At 46.8% G+C, this 14,253-nt stretch overlaps 1 protein-coding gene across 1 annotated transcript in view; it reads left to right on the forward strand.

The window, feature by feature from the left end:
* The window catches only part of LOC147219356 (myosin-7-like), a 15,344-nt gene continuing 1,091 nt past the window's right edge, over positions 1 to 14,253 (forward strand). The window contains exons 1-36 of the mRNA XM_086172638.1: positions 1 to 370; positions 444 to 655; positions 2,233 to 2,376; positions 2,466 to 2,622; positions 2,708 to 2,735; positions 3,253 to 3,355; positions 3,449 to 3,541; positions 3,615 to 3,678; positions 3,762 to 3,860; positions 3,954 to 4,057; positions 4,464 to 4,602; positions 4,695 to 4,813; positions 4,991 to 5,140; positions 5,234 to 5,404; positions 5,470 to 5,779; positions 5,854 to 5,930; positions 6,031 to 6,236; positions 6,316 to 6,439; positions 6,515 to 6,651; positions 6,740 to 6,995; positions 7,073 to 7,315; positions 8,195 to 8,371; positions 8,466 to 8,611; positions 8,679 to 8,769; positions 8,839 to 9,228; positions 9,321 to 9,447; positions 10,134 to 10,252; positions 10,335 to 10,531; positions 10,761 to 10,944; positions 12,010 to 12,175; positions 12,254 to 12,378; positions 12,449 to 12,757; positions 12,849 to 13,052; positions 13,340 to 13,636; positions 13,806 to 13,910; positions 14,014 to 14,109. Of these exons, the coding sequence (XP_086028764.1) occupies positions 455 to 655; positions 2,233 to 2,376; positions 2,466 to 2,622; positions 2,708 to 2,735; positions 3,253 to 3,355; positions 3,449 to 3,541; positions 3,615 to 3,678; positions 3,762 to 3,860; positions 3,954 to 4,057; positions 4,464 to 4,602; positions 4,695 to 4,813; positions 4,991 to 5,140; positions 5,234 to 5,404; positions 5,470 to 5,779; positions 5,854 to 5,930; positions 6,031 to 6,236; positions 6,316 to 6,439; positions 6,515 to 6,651; positions 6,740 to 6,995; positions 7,073 to 7,315; positions 8,195 to 8,371; positions 8,466 to 8,611; positions 8,679 to 8,769; positions 8,839 to 9,228; positions 9,321 to 9,447; positions 10,134 to 10,252; positions 10,335 to 10,531; positions 10,761 to 10,944; positions 12,010 to 12,175; positions 12,254 to 12,378; positions 12,449 to 12,757; positions 12,849 to 13,052; positions 13,340 to 13,636; positions 13,806 to 13,910; positions 14,014 to 14,109 (5,658 nt within the window). The 5' untranslated portion in view covers positions 1 to 370; positions 444 to 454. The remainder of the gene's footprint in view (positions 371 to 443; positions 656 to 2,232; positions 2,377 to 2,465; positions 2,623 to 2,707; positions 2,736 to 3,252; positions 3,356 to 3,448; positions 3,542 to 3,614; positions 3,679 to 3,761; positions 3,861 to 3,953; positions 4,058 to 4,463; positions 4,603 to 4,694; positions 4,814 to 4,990; positions 5,141 to 5,233; positions 5,405 to 5,469; positions 5,780 to 5,853; positions 5,931 to 6,030; positions 6,237 to 6,315; positions 6,440 to 6,514; positions 6,652 to 6,739; positions 6,996 to 7,072; positions 7,316 to 8,194; positions 8,372 to 8,465; positions 8,612 to 8,678; positions 8,770 to 8,838; positions 9,229 to 9,320; positions 9,448 to 10,133; positions 10,253 to 10,334; positions 10,532 to 10,760; positions 10,945 to 12,009; positions 12,176 to 12,253; positions 12,379 to 12,448; positions 12,758 to 12,848; positions 13,053 to 13,339; positions 13,637 to 13,805; positions 13,911 to 14,013; positions 14,110 to 14,253) is intronic.

Consider the following 14,253-nt stretch of genomic DNA (forward strand, 5'->3'; position numbering starts at 1 on the left):
ATTAATCGCCGCTCTGCGTGGAGCTCCAAATATGGCCTCGTCCGGAGACGCCATCAATGATAAGACTCTGACCCGCTGATTTCTATATTGCTCTTTGCCACTCATTAACCCCCCCCCAACCTAACTCAGACACAATAACATTCCTGGGTACCAAAGGCCTCCTCCATATTTGGTGGAGGGGCTTCCTTTATAAAGGGAACCCATGAAGAAACCCCCAACAGGTCACCATTCTATCTCAAGGTAAGGCGGAGGAACAGCAGCTTAAACTACGGCACTACTTTAATCGCACACAAATGTCGCTTAACCATTTTTTTGTCACCCCCACCCCCAGGACCGTAACATCTAAGTCTCCTCGGCGGGGAGTGGAAAGGTAAGACCGGCAGAGAAGCTACAATCAGTCTGATATCGGGGAGATTTAGTAGAAAAAAACTCTCTTTTCGCAGAAAAGGTGATAATGGGTGACGCTGCCATGAAAGAGTTTGGGGCGGCGGCCCCGTACCTGAGGAAGTCGGATAAGGAGCGCCTGGAGGCCCAGACCCGTCCGTTCGACATGAAGAAGGAGTGCTTCGTTCCCGACTCCGAGGAGGAGTACGTGAAGGCGTCCATCACCAGCAGGGAGGGCGACAAAGTCACAGCACAGACGGAGAAAGGGAAGGTCAGTCAGCTGGCAGCCACAGCTGCAGCCGGTCGCGGGTGAAACCGTCCAGCGCCGTTCTAGGGGAAGGCGGAAACTGATAAAACCAGTGACAGTGAAGGGTTTCTAAGACGGCATGCAGGGACGCGCTGAGCCGATATTGTTTTGGTATCGGCCGGAGATTACAAATGACCACGTCATACACTCTAAAAAATTATCATTTCAATATGGAACATTGTTTCAGTTGATATGAAAATGAAAATTTGATGCTGCTGAAAATTCTCCATGTGAAATAATCATTATATGAACAGGAATCCTGAATTAGTGGTGGGTCCTTCTTCAGTAGAAGTGCATTCAAACCTCTTATTGCACTGCCACAGTTAATCATATTTATAATAATGTTTACACTCTTTCTATCAGCACATATCCAAATGCACTGCGGACAGCAAAGTAGGAATTTCCCCGTGCAGGAAAACACGTTTCTACACTGTACATGTGACAATACACGCTTTGCATCTTGAAGCTAGAAGACAATGCATAGTTTGTAGTTTAATGCTTTCTCTAAAGGTTGGGCAAACTGCATCCGTTAAAGCAACACGATACCCAGATCTTGGACCATGTGGTACCGGGGATGCAAAGCAAGAATAGAGTTGTTTAAAATTAAATGTATTTTATTTTGAAAAACTGGCCTGCGCTCGACTCAGGCAAAGGGTTCGCCGGCGATCTGACGCTCATCAAGATGAGACACCAGAAAGGTCTAACTTGGTCTAAACTGGTTCATTAGCCCCATCCGGGGAAAAGCAGTACAAGTAAGGGGTCCGTGGCAGTAGAAAGGTCGGGACCAGTTGGACGACGGTTGCTGGCACACTCCTACAACACACTCATGCTGTCAGATTCGCCAATCCGTATTGCTTGTTTCACAAAAGGACTTTCTAAAATACAGAGTGAATATATTGGTTGACGGAGGCTGGAATTGGAGGTTTAGAGCACCCAAAACACCCAAAGAGCCATTCGGACTTTTCCACGGAAAAGTCCGAACGTAATTACTTTTGACATCTAAAATAAAGCTCCCACTGTATATATTGGTTTTTCTTACCTTACACTTTGTACAAACAACAATAGTGTGTTGCTTATTTTTGAAATGACATTTGACTTTTTATTGTTAGCCAGTTTTTCTCCACTAATGAGACATACTGGTAGGCTACTCTCGTCAGAGCAAAATGCAAATGAATCTGCCCAGGCATCATTAAATGTTCTATTTTCTTCAGATATTTTTTTTTTTACATTTCTCCATATTTTGCCTACCTGGGGTTTAAAGTCTCGACAAAGTCTCGAAATTTATTTAGAGCGTTGAACATAATTTTATTTTAATATTTCAGGATCACAATAACCTTCCAATTTAGAACTAAAATTAACAAAAAGGAACAAACATGAATAAAATACCCCGACCCCTGATCTAGAGGAAGACCAAAGAGAAGATTTAAGGATGTAGTGAGAGAGGAAGTGAAGGTAGTTGGTGAGAGAGGAGGATCCAGAGAAAAGGGTTGGATGGAGAAAGCTGGCGACTGGAGATTTCTAAAAGGTTCTGTTGTTTGCAGACGGTGACGGTGAAGGATTGCGACGTGCACCCTCAGAACCCGCCCAAGTTCGATAAAATCGAAGACATGGCCATGTTCACCTTCCTCCACGAGCCCGCCGTGCTGTTCAACCTCAAAGAGCGTTACGCAGCATGGATGATCTATGTGAGTTTAGCACGTGTTTGAAAAAAAAAAAATAAACAAACATTCAAATTTTGAAATCGCGATCTGACAGATCTTCATCCGTCCCTCAGACCTACTCCGGGCTGTTCTGTGTGACGGTCAACCCCTACAAGTGGCTTCCCGTCTACAACCAGGAGGTGGTTGTCGCCTACAGAGGGAAGAAGAGGAGTGAAGCTCCTCCTCACATCTTCTCCATCTCTGACAACGCTTACCAGTACATGCTAACGGGTACGCAAAGATCACAAGCACAAAATGCCACGCTGAAGTTTGTTAGCTTTGCTAGGCTAAGCGCGACCGCTCTCTTCTTTTCCAGACAGAGAAAATCAGTCGATTCTCATCACGTGAGTCTTAATGTTTGCAAATTTCCATCAAACAGTTCTTTCTCCAACATAACCTTTTGTTCACTGTATTTGCAGATACTCCAATGCAACTAGCTTGAATCTCATCCAGCCTTGAAAAAGTGATGTAGAGAAAAGCTAAAAGTGCAGTCATAGATTAACCTCTGATTACAATCAGTTAATTAAATTAACAACAGAGATAAACTGATTTTTGAGAGATGACCTGAAATTCACCTTAAAATGGTAGAAAATTACAAAAAAAAACACAAAATCAAGATATCAGCAATTACAAAACAAAGAAAATAAATGAAGTATACACTAAAAGCTGCGAGTGTTTGTTTTCCACTTTTTAGTTTTATCGTAGATCTTAAAACCCGAGTGAACCCGAAGCTGAGGAATACAACAATTTCCCAATAATGGCGTGTTTATTAATTCATCGCTGTTTTAAATTCGAATTCACCCATAAAAAGGACAAATATACTCTGATAATGATTTGGGATCATACCTTATTGTCCATCAGTGGAGAATCCGGTGCTGGGAAAACTGTCAACACCAAGAGGGTCATCCAGTACTTTGCTAGTATTGCAGCTGGAAGTGGGAAGAAGGAAGGCTCTGAAAAAAAGGTGCTGATCACAAACACTCCAACCTCAGAACAGGAAACTGTCTGCGGTCCAGAGTTTACCTGAGCGGATGCTGTCGGTGTTTTTGCGCCCCAGGGCACCCTGGAGGATCAGATCATCCAGGCCAACCCGGCTCTGGAGGCCTTCGGTAACGCCAAGACCATCAGGAACGACAACTCTTCCAGATTCGTGAGTTTCCGTCCGGACTTAAATCGTCATCTCAACTCTGCGTCCATTAATTCCGATGTGCTTTGGACTCCAGGGCAAATTCATCCGAATCCACTTTGCCGCCAGCGGAAAGCTGGCGTCGGCCGATATCGAGACATGTACGTCTTTTCCCGATGGTATTCTGCCGTTCTTCGGATGTTTCTATTCCTTTCCGGCTCATATCAAGGAAATGTCTTTGCAGATCTGCTGGAAAAATCCCGTGTCACTTTTCAGCTCAAGGCTGAGAGAGATTATCACATCTTCTATCAGATCCTGTCTCAGAAGAAGCCCGAGCTGCTTGGTAGGACAAAAAAAAACCAAACATTTGAGTAGCAAAACGCAGGTTCTTCTTTGTGGCCCCATGGTTGATATAAATATTCGTTGTGCTTTTTAGAGATGCTTCTCATCACCAACAACCCCTACGACTACGCCTTCATCTCCCAGGGAGAGACGACTGTGGCCTCCATTAATGATGCCGATGAACTGATGGCGACTGATGTGAGTGCAGATGCGACACAACAACCCTTTGCTCAGGACAAAACATTTGGTGACCGCTTTTGGGGACCAAACACGTGACCGATATTTACAACGTTGCGATGGATTCAGCCTTCTGTGAAATCCTATTGCGGTTGGCGGTTGGCAGATTGGCGGCGTGAGGACTAAGCCTCCGCATTTGGTTTATACTCTGGCGACCGACGGCGTCTCGGTTTACATGTAGCTGTCGGCATGAGATTATGAAGCTCTGTGTCGCTGATATCACTTGTATTCCAAGGGCAGGGTAACAGCTTAGCTGTCTCCTCTGGGTGGGATGTCGGCACCATCTTGTCCCACAGATACTTCCTGACACTCTCCATGGCTTCGGTGTGAAAATAATGACAACGACATGTCGCTCATACGATTCCAGGACGCTTTCGATGTGCTGGGCTTCACTCAAGAGGAGAAGAACGGCATTTACAAGCTGACCGGTGCCATCATGCACTACGGTAACATGAAGTTCAAGAACAAACAACGGGAGGAGCAGGCGGAGGCTGACGGAACTGAAGGTGAGAAGAAGGGAAGCTCGCGATTTGTCAAAGTACGTCGGGCTAATGAGGGGAAAACGCATGACAATTTGTTTTTTATTGTGTTTCCACAGATGCTGACAAAGCAGCTTATCTGATGGGCATGAACTCAGCCGACCTCATCAAGGGTCTCTGCCATCCCAGGGTCAAGGTGGGAAACGAGTGGGTCACCAAGGGACAGAATGTCCAGCAGGTAAATGGAAAAATTCAGTGATTATGAAGTGCTTTACTTGCCGTTATGAAAATCGTCGTAGCCAAAGGCCATTACAAAATGTCAAGCAGAAAAGCGAGCCAACTATTGTCAAAAAGATACAAACAATGCAGTAAACAACACTCTAAAACGGGAATATTTAATTTATCTATCTTCTAGGTTTACTATGCTATTGGTGCGCTGTCTAAGTCAGTGTACGAGAAGATGTTCCTGTGGATGGTGGTCCGAATCAACCAATCCCTGGACACCAAGCAGCCTCGCCAGTACTTCATTGGTGTGCTGGACATCGCTGGGTTTGAGATCTTTGATGTGAGTTGCTCAATAGAAACGGTCTCAAGGAGGCGGCTCTGTTTTCAGGAGGGGAATTGAAGCCTCCTCATGCCGTGCTCTGTATCGTTGCAGTTCAACACCTTCGAGCAGCTGTGCATCAACTTCACCAACGAAAAACTGCAACAGTTCTTCAACCACCACATGTTTGTGCTGGAGCAGGAAGAGTACAAGAAGGAGGGCATCGAATGGACTTTCATCGATTTCGGCATGGACCTGCAGGCCTGCATTGACCTCATTGAAAAGGTGAGCAATTTCTCTGTCCTATATGGGATCTGTACACCAGGGCTAAGTTGCCTTTGTCCTTGCAGCCCATGGGTATCATGTCCATCCTTGAAGAGGAGTGCATGTTCCCCAAAGCCAGCGACACCACTTTTAAAGCTAAGCTCTATGACAACCACCTGGGAAAATCCAACAACTTCCAGAAGCCAAGAATCGTCAAAGGGAAACCAGAGGCCCACTTCGCCCTGGCTCATTACGCCGGCGTTGTCGATTACAATATCAACAACTGGCTGGTGAAGAACAAGGACCCTCTGAATGAGACGGTTGTCGGACTCTACCAGAAGTCCAATCTCAAGCTGCTGTCCTTCCTGTTTGTCAACTATGCCGGAGCTGATTCAGGTAAAGATACATTGTATTTGAGTTTGAACAGGAACATTTTTGGTGGTTACTCTATCTGTTTGATATTTAATCAGCTCAAGACGCTGGTGGAAAGGGCAAGGGTAGCAAGAAGAAAGGATCCTCCTTCCAAACTGTATCAGCCTTGCACAGGGTAAGATGAAAAATCTTTATGGTATTGCTTGCAACAGGGTAGCCAGGAAGCTTTCCAGATACCAGGAATTAGGAAATGATTTGATGACTGTGTCTCACAGGAGAATCTCAACAAGCTGATGACCAACTTGAGGTCTACTCACCCTCACTTCGTACGCTGCATCATCCCCAACGAGACCAAGACCCCCGGGGCCATGGAGAACCCTCTGGTGATGCACCAGCTGCGCTGTAACGGTGTGCTGGAGGGCATCAGGATCTGCAGGAAGGGCTTCCCCAACAGGATCCTCTACGGAGATTTCAAACAGAGGTTTGACTCGCTGACACCATGACACACGTGTGAAGAAGAAAATGGTATTCTCTATAACACTTCCTCTTCTATTTTCCAGATACCGCATCTTGAATCCTGCTGCCATCCCTGACGGTCAGTTCATTGACAGCAAGAAGGGAGCTGAGAAGCTCCTGGGATCTCTGGACATTGACCACAACCAGTACAAGTTTGGGCATACAAAGGTAGCAACGCACATTGAATCCATCTCTCTCGTTACGACCTGGTGTTGAATGCGGTGATGTCGGTTTGTCCTGAAGGTGTTCTTCAAGGCTGGCCTTCTCGGGCAACTGGAAGAGATGAGGGATGATCGTCTGTCACTCATCATCACAGGAATCCAGGCTAGATCAAGAGGCCTTCTGGCAAGGGTGGAATTCCAGAAGATTGTTGAAAGAAGGTCGGAGAAGACACATCTCTCGTCGAGCATGACTAGACATGATCTTTTTTTAAAAAGGTGATTGAAATCTTTGGTTTATTATTGACAGGGATGCCCTTCTGGTGATCCAGTGGAACATCCGTGCCTTCATGGGGGTCAAGAATTGGCCCTGGATGAAGCTCTTCTTCAAGATCAAACCCCTGCTCAGATCCGCTGAAGCAGAGAAGGAAATGGCCAACATGAAGGAAGAATTCCTGAAGCTGAAAGAGGCCTACGCAAAGTCTGAGGCTCGAAGGAAGGAACTGGAGGAGAAGATGGTTTCTCTTCTCCAAGAGAAGAATGACCTGCAGCTCCAAGTTCAAGCTGTGAGTTTGATGGCAAAAGCTTACAAATGATCAATATTTCAGCAAATCGTATGTACTGAAATAATCTTTGGATTTAGGAGCAAGATAATCTTGCTGATGCTGAAGAAAGATGCGAGGGACTGATCAAGAACAAAATTCAGATGGAAGCAAAAGCCAAGGAGCTATCAGAGAGACTGGAGGACGAGGAGGAGATGAACGCTGAACTCACCGCCAAGAAGAGGAAACTGGAGGATGAGTGTTCTGAGTTAAAGAAGGACATCGATGACTTGGAGTTAACTCTGGCCAAAGTGGAGAAGGAGAAGCACGCCACCGAGAACAAGGTTTGACGGCTGCACCCTTTTCTTCAGTACAAGGATGTAAAGTGAACCCTCACTTTTGGCGGCAGTTTCACTCCAAAACCCCTGTGAAAAGTGAATTTCTGCAAAGTAGACACGTTTCCAGATATACTAACCCTCAACGAACCTCACTCAACCCTTCACCAACCTCCCGCACACTGTTATCAACCCACCGTCCGCAGTATTACGCTTCCCACACTCTTATACAGCACACTTAACACCTTTGGATCATTGTAACGTCGAAACCAGACTTTTGGGTGGAGGATGGGTGTTTAGAAGGCATCGTAGAAAGACACTTTCACAAACTAAATAGCACAAAGTGGACAGTATTCATTCTTAGACGAACGGTGGCGAGGTAGACCAGGTCACTGTATGCTGGGCAAAACCTACGAGGAGGTCAGCTGCTTCTCTCCATGAGCCAATCAACATGAGGAATGGAACGACATGCTCAATCAGCCAATAGCAGGCCTAGTATGGATGTAGTTAGCCAATGTTATTCCGTATGAGATCTGGCGTGGGTACAGTGGTAGGAGCCAGAGTTCACCATGCTGGGTATCTTTGTTCTGAAAACAGGATCTCGTATTTTATTTTGTATAGAATGAATTATACTTTAATTTGACTATATTTTTCCCGTTTATTTTTCTTCTTAGGCGAGGATATGACACATCTCATTGCGGAAAAAAAATGTAAATATTGCTAAAAAAAACCCTAAAGACTGACAAGTCGCGTGAACCGAATTACAAAAAAAAAAATCTGTGAAGTAGCGAGGGCGTGAAGGCCGAACCGCAAAGTTGCGAGGATCCACTGTAATGATTTGTGTAGCATTTTAGCACATCCTTCTAATCTTTACTTTCCAATTCCCAGGTGAAGAACCTGGTCGAGGAAATGGCGGCTCTGGACGAGATCATCGCCAAGCTGACCAAGGAAAAGAAAGCCTTGCAAGAAGCTCATCAGCAAACGCTGGACGACCTGCAGAGCGAAGAAGACAAAGTCAACACTCTGACCAAGGCCAAGACCAAGCTGGAGCAGCAAGTGGACGACGTACGTAATCTCATGCATGCTCACACCAAACCCTTCGTCCCCTGTTTCCCAAGGCAACGGTCTCCTCCTGACTCTCTCCGATGACTTCGTCCAGCTGGAAGGTTCTCTTGAACAAGAGAAGAAGATTCGAATGGACCTTGAAAGAGCGAAGAGGAAGCTGGAGGGAGACTTGAAGTTGACCCAGGAGAGCCTCATGGACCTGGAGAACGATAAGCAACAACTGGAGGAGCACATGAAAAAGTAAACCCGTTTGTCGATCTATATTCCATGCGTACTTATTTTCTAAAGAGTGATTCTTCAATGACAGGAAGGACTTTGAACTGAGCCAGCTCAACAGTAAAATAGAGGATGAGCAGGCAGTTGCCATCCAGCTACAGAAGAAACTGAAGGAGCTTCAGGTAAGACGCGTGAGAGATGTTTAAACAGCTCGAGCGCCGCAGGACTGACGGGTATGAATGAAATCACAGGCTCGCATCGAGGAGCTGGAGGAAGAGCTGGAGGCAGAGCGAGCTGCCCGGGCCAAGGTGGAGAAGCAAAGGGCGGACTTGGCCAGAGAGCTGGAGGAGATCAGCGAGAGGCTGGAGGAGGCCGGCGGAGCCACGGCCGCCCAGATCGAGATGAACAAGAAGAGGGAGGCCGAGTTCCAGAAGCTCCGCAGAGACCTGGAAGAGGCCACTCTGCAGCACGAATCCACGGCGGCGACGCTGAGGAAGAAACAAGCGGACAGCGTCGCCGACCTGGGCGAGCAGATCGACAACCTGCAGAGAGTCAAGCAGAAACTGGAGAAGGAGAAGAGCGAGCTCAGGCTGGAGCTGGATGATGTGGTCTCCAACATGGAACATATCGTGAAGACAAAGGTTGGCTGAACCGTCTTCCCTTTTATTCCTTCCGTAGACCAGTGGAGTATGATGAGGGTGAATGTTCTCAGACGTGCTTGGTTTCTCCGTAGACAAATCTGGAGAAGGCGTGCAGAACCATGGAAGATCAGATGAATGAATACAAGACAAAGTTCGAAGAGGCTCAACGCTGCATCACCGATTTCAACATGCAGAGAGCGAAGCTTCAAACTGAGAACGGTAATTCTCGGGGGGAACTTTCGCAGTTTCAAAAATAAAACAATGTTCTGTCTTTTTCTTTTAAGAGATATTTAAAACAAATATATATTCATAGTGCAAAAAATAAAGGGAACACTTCAACAACACAGTGTAACTCCAAGTCAATCACACTTGTGTGAAGTCAGAATGTCCACTTAGGAATTCATTTTGACTTGTTTTAAGGACTTTACGTCAACCTTGGATCAGCCTGGAGTGTGTTTTTCCAAATCCAGACCTCCATGGGTTCATACATTTGATTTCCATTTATCATTTCTGTGTGATTTTGTTGTCAGCACATTCAGTTATATAAAAAACAAAGTATTTCATAAGAATATTTCATTCATTCAGATCTATGATGTGTTATTTTAGCGTTCCCTTTATTTTTTTGAGCAGTATATATATTTTTATGTTTGTGTTGGTTCTCAGTCATCCAGGTCAGGAGGAATTCTTGTCGAAATCTTCTTGTCGTGGCAACTGGAGTTTCCCCTTCATTCCAGGAAGGCTTGTTCAGTTCCTTCCTGAACTGAACAAGCCTCTTGGATGAGGCCTGAAACGTCCTCAGGTGAAGAAACTCAAATCCAGTTGCCACGACGAGAGGATATCGATACGAGAAGATGGTGTTCGTTTCGGTCGTATCATTAAAATCCTGCATTTGGCTAAAACACCAGGTGAGCTCTCAAGGCAACTGGAGGAGAAAGATTCTCTGGTGTCTCAACTGACGAGAGGAAAGATGTCCTACACTCAGCAGATTGAAGATCTAAAGAGACAACTGGAGGAGGAGACCAAGGTGACGACAAGACTTTGTCCGATCTCCGCCGCCGCGTCGACCCTTCGCACGGTATAAACGTACCATTGCGTTTGTCGGACAGGCTAAAAGCGCCCTGGCCCACGCCGTGCAGTCTGCTCGCCACGACTGCGACCTGCTCAGGGAGCAGTACGAGGAGGAGCAGGAGGCCAAGGGGGAACTTCAGCGCGGCATGTCCAAGGCCAACTCTGAGGTGGCTCAGTGGAGAACCAAGTACGAAACCGACGCCATCCAGAGAACCGAGGAACTGGAGGAGGCCAAGTAAGAGCTCGAGATCCCCCCGTTCTAGTTGTATCTCCGAGAGATGTTTTAAATCGTCCGGCGGATCAGCTTTTTGTTTGTGTTTATGTTCCCACTAAAATGTAAGACGAACAAAAAGTTTGTTTGTTGGATGACCGAGCAGCCGGTCGTAGCCGTAAATTTTCGCCATAAATTTCCCGAGCGCGTGTCACCGTGGGAACCTCGAGTGATTTAACGACTGTTTTTCAAGGAAAAAGCTGGCTCAGCGTCTCCAGGAGGCCGAGGAGGCCGTAGAAGCGGTCAACGCTAAATGCTCCTCCCTGGAGAAGACCAAACACAGACTGCAGAATGAGATCGAAGATCTCATGGTGGATGTGGAGAGGTCTAACGCCGCTGCTGCCGCCCTGGACAAGAAGCAAAGAAACTTTGACAAGGTGAAATATGAGGAAGTTCATGCTACCGTCTAACATGGCTTCTGAAACAACCGAGGTTTTATACGACTCGCATTTGGCTGAAATTAATCAGAATACTTTTTCGATTCCCGAGGAGGAAAATTGCTTTTTGTCGAAAGCACCGCCTGCTCACAGAGTAAAGAAATAGAATAGAGAATAATAAAAACTAAGAATAAAAAAAAAAAAAAAATGGTAAAGATTAAATTAAATCAATAAAATTAAAGGTATGTAAACATATGTAACATCTATACATATGTATTTACCCTCACTTTTAGCGGGAGTTACGCTCCAAGAGCCCCCGCAAAAAGTGAATTTCAGCGAAGTAGAGACGTGATCATTTTGATGGTATTTCCAAACGTATTAACCCTCGCCGCACCTCAGTAAACCATTAACCAACCTCCCACAAACTGTTATCTACCCACCGTCTGCGGTATTACGCTTCTCACACTCTTAAACAGTACACTAAACACTTTTGGACCATTGTAACATACATAAAACAATGAAATACTCCCCATTGAAAATAATCTTCCAATATCCTCCAATTCTTGCTTGAATTCGCGATGCCAGGTATGTTTGTTTAGCAAAGGAGATCTCGTATTTCATTTATATTATAAACTGAATTTGACTATTTTTTGTTTGCCATTTCTGTCTTCTTGGGCTATAATATGGCTATTTCATCACGAAAAAATGTGTCAAATACTGATAAATCACGAGATCTGAATGTTCAAAAAAACAATTAAATTAAATCTGCGAAGTAGCGAGGGTTCTAACTTCTAATGCTTCTAACTGTGCGGCTCACAGGAACGCGTACAGGGTTTGAATGCACTGAGCTTTGCTGCCCTGCAGTGGCCATGAACTGGATGAGCTAACAAGCTAACGGCACTGGGCTGTATAATTTCACCTGTACTTTGCAAATATAACGTTGGCGCTATCCATGGAAAAACCTTCAGTGACGTTCGTGGTTGGCCTGGAGTCGCAGTTCCATAATTCCCCAAAGTACATCAAGCTTTGCTCCCTGTTGATAGCTGGCCTTTCCGTGCGCCGCAGGTGTTGTCGGAGTGGAAGCAGAAATACGAGGAGAGTCAGTGCGAGCTGGAGGGCTCCCAGAAGGAGGCCAGGGCTCTGAGCACCGAGCTCTTCAAACTGAAAAACTCCTACGAAGAGTCCTTGGATCATCTGGAGACCATGAAGAGAGAGAACAAGAACTTACAGGGTGAGGTCGCCGACCCATCTTTTCGGCGTAGGCTTCGAAGGTGAGCTCTGTCTAACCAAGATGGCTGCCGTCCCACAGAGGAGATATCGGACCTCACCGAGCAACTGGGTGAGGGAGGAAAGAGCATTCATGAACTGGAGAAAATAAGGAAACAGCTGGAGCAGGAGAAGAGCGAGATCCAGTCAGCTCTAGAAGAAGCTGAGGTACAGAATGACACCGCGGGGAGGGACACCATCTTCTGGTCTGAGCTAACACCTTACACGTATCTACCAGGCTTCCTTGGAGCACGAGGAGGGGAAGATCCTCAGAGCCCAGCTCGAGTTCAACCAGATCAAGGCTGAGATTGAGCGCAAGCTGGCGGAGAAGGACGAAGAGATGGAGCAGAGCAAGAGGAACCTGCAGAGGACGGTGGACACCCTGCAGACCTCTCTTGAAGCGGAGTGCCGCAGCAGGAACGAGGCCCTCCGTCTGAAGAAGAAGATGGAGGGGGACCTCAATGAGATGGAGATCCAGCTGAGCCAGGCCAACAGGCAGGCAGCCGAAGCCCAGAAGCAGCTGAAATCTGTTCACGCACATCTGAAGGTAAACTAGAACAAGACAACCTCCCCTTCTTCACGCTTTCCAAGCTGAGTGATTCAGAACTTTGACATAAATGATCCGCTCCCGTTCAAAGGATTGTCAGCTTCAGCTGGACGAGTCCGTCCGGGCCAACGATGACCTCAAAGAGAACATCGCTATTGTCGAGAGACGCAACAACCTGCTTCAGGCCGAGCTGGAGGAGCTGAGGGCTGCTCTGGAGCAAACCGAGAGGAGCCGCAAGCTGGCCGAACAAGAGCTTCTGGACGTTAGCGAGAGGGTGCAGCTGCTGCACTCACAGGTGAGACCTCATATTCCATCACAAGACGACATGTTTCAGATCCTTTTCCACGGGTGTTATTGGGAGCGGATTGATAACGACAAAAAAAAACCAAAATAGGCAGGAGCTGGTTTGAATTTAAACCTATGATCATGATCTTCAGCCAATACGAAACCAGGCCGAGGCTGATGAGGAAACGTCCTAGTAAGATCCCAGACCCTGAGGAGATGGCTCGGCAGCCTTTCGTTGTAAATCCGCTTTCATTTCATAGGGAAGTAACAATTCTTCTCATCTGAAAAAAAATCCAGAACACCGGTCTGATCAACCAGAAGAAGAAGCTGGAGGTCGACGCGTCCCAGCTTCAGAGCGAAGTGGAAGATGCCGTCCAGGAGTGCAGGAATGCCGAGGAGAAGGCCAAGAAGGCCATTACCGACGCCGCCATGATGGCAGAGGAGCTGAAGAAAGAGCAGGACACCAGCGCTCACCTGGAGCGCATGAAGAAGAACATGGAGCAAACCATCAAAGACCTGCAGCACCGCCTGGATGAGGCTGAGCAGATCGCCATGAAGGGGGGGAAGAAGCAGGTCCAGAAGCTGGAGGCCAGGGTGAGCGTTCGCACAACAATTTGCAGCATGACCAGAAGTACATCTGTGGGGACCTAAAATTCAAGCGAGCTGTTGAAGATGATCTACTTTGGTGTTGTTGCTTTCACCCGTCAAACTCGGCTGTTGGGAGAAAAAATGGGAAAGGTAATTCAACTTCTGGCGGTTGCAGGTGAGGGAGCTGGAGACCGAGGTGGAGTCGGAGCAGAGGAAGTGCAGCGAGGCCGTGAAGGGAATCCGTAAATACGAGAGACGCATCAAGGAACTCACTTACCAGGTGTTTTCTCCACACACACACACCGCAACGACTTCTGGTTTGCACGAACGTTCTTGGATCACGAGTGAGTACATCTGACTGACACTTCACTCTTTCGGCGCAGACCGAGGAGGACCGCAAGAATGTCGCGCGTCTCCAGGATCTGGTGGACAAACTGCAGCTGAAGGTCAAAGCGTACAAGAGATCCGCCGAGGAGGCTGTAAGTGCGGTTCGGTCCGACAGACCCGTTCAATCCCGCTCGATTTGTTTCCTGTCGCTTTTTAACACGTTTTTAAAAAAGTCCAACAACAACAAACCTCCGATGATGAATCCTGCGGTCGACGTGAAGTTCTCGAGGCTTCGT

Source organism: Fistularia commersonii, chromosome 25 (assembly GCF_037954325.1).
Source record: "Fistularia commersonii isolate RoL2024-O1a breed Wild chromosome 25, RoL_Fcom_v1.0, whole genome shotgun sequence".
Lineage (NCBI taxonomy): Eukaryota > Metazoa > Chordata > Actinopteri > Syngnathiformes > Fistulariidae > Fistularia > Fistularia commersonii.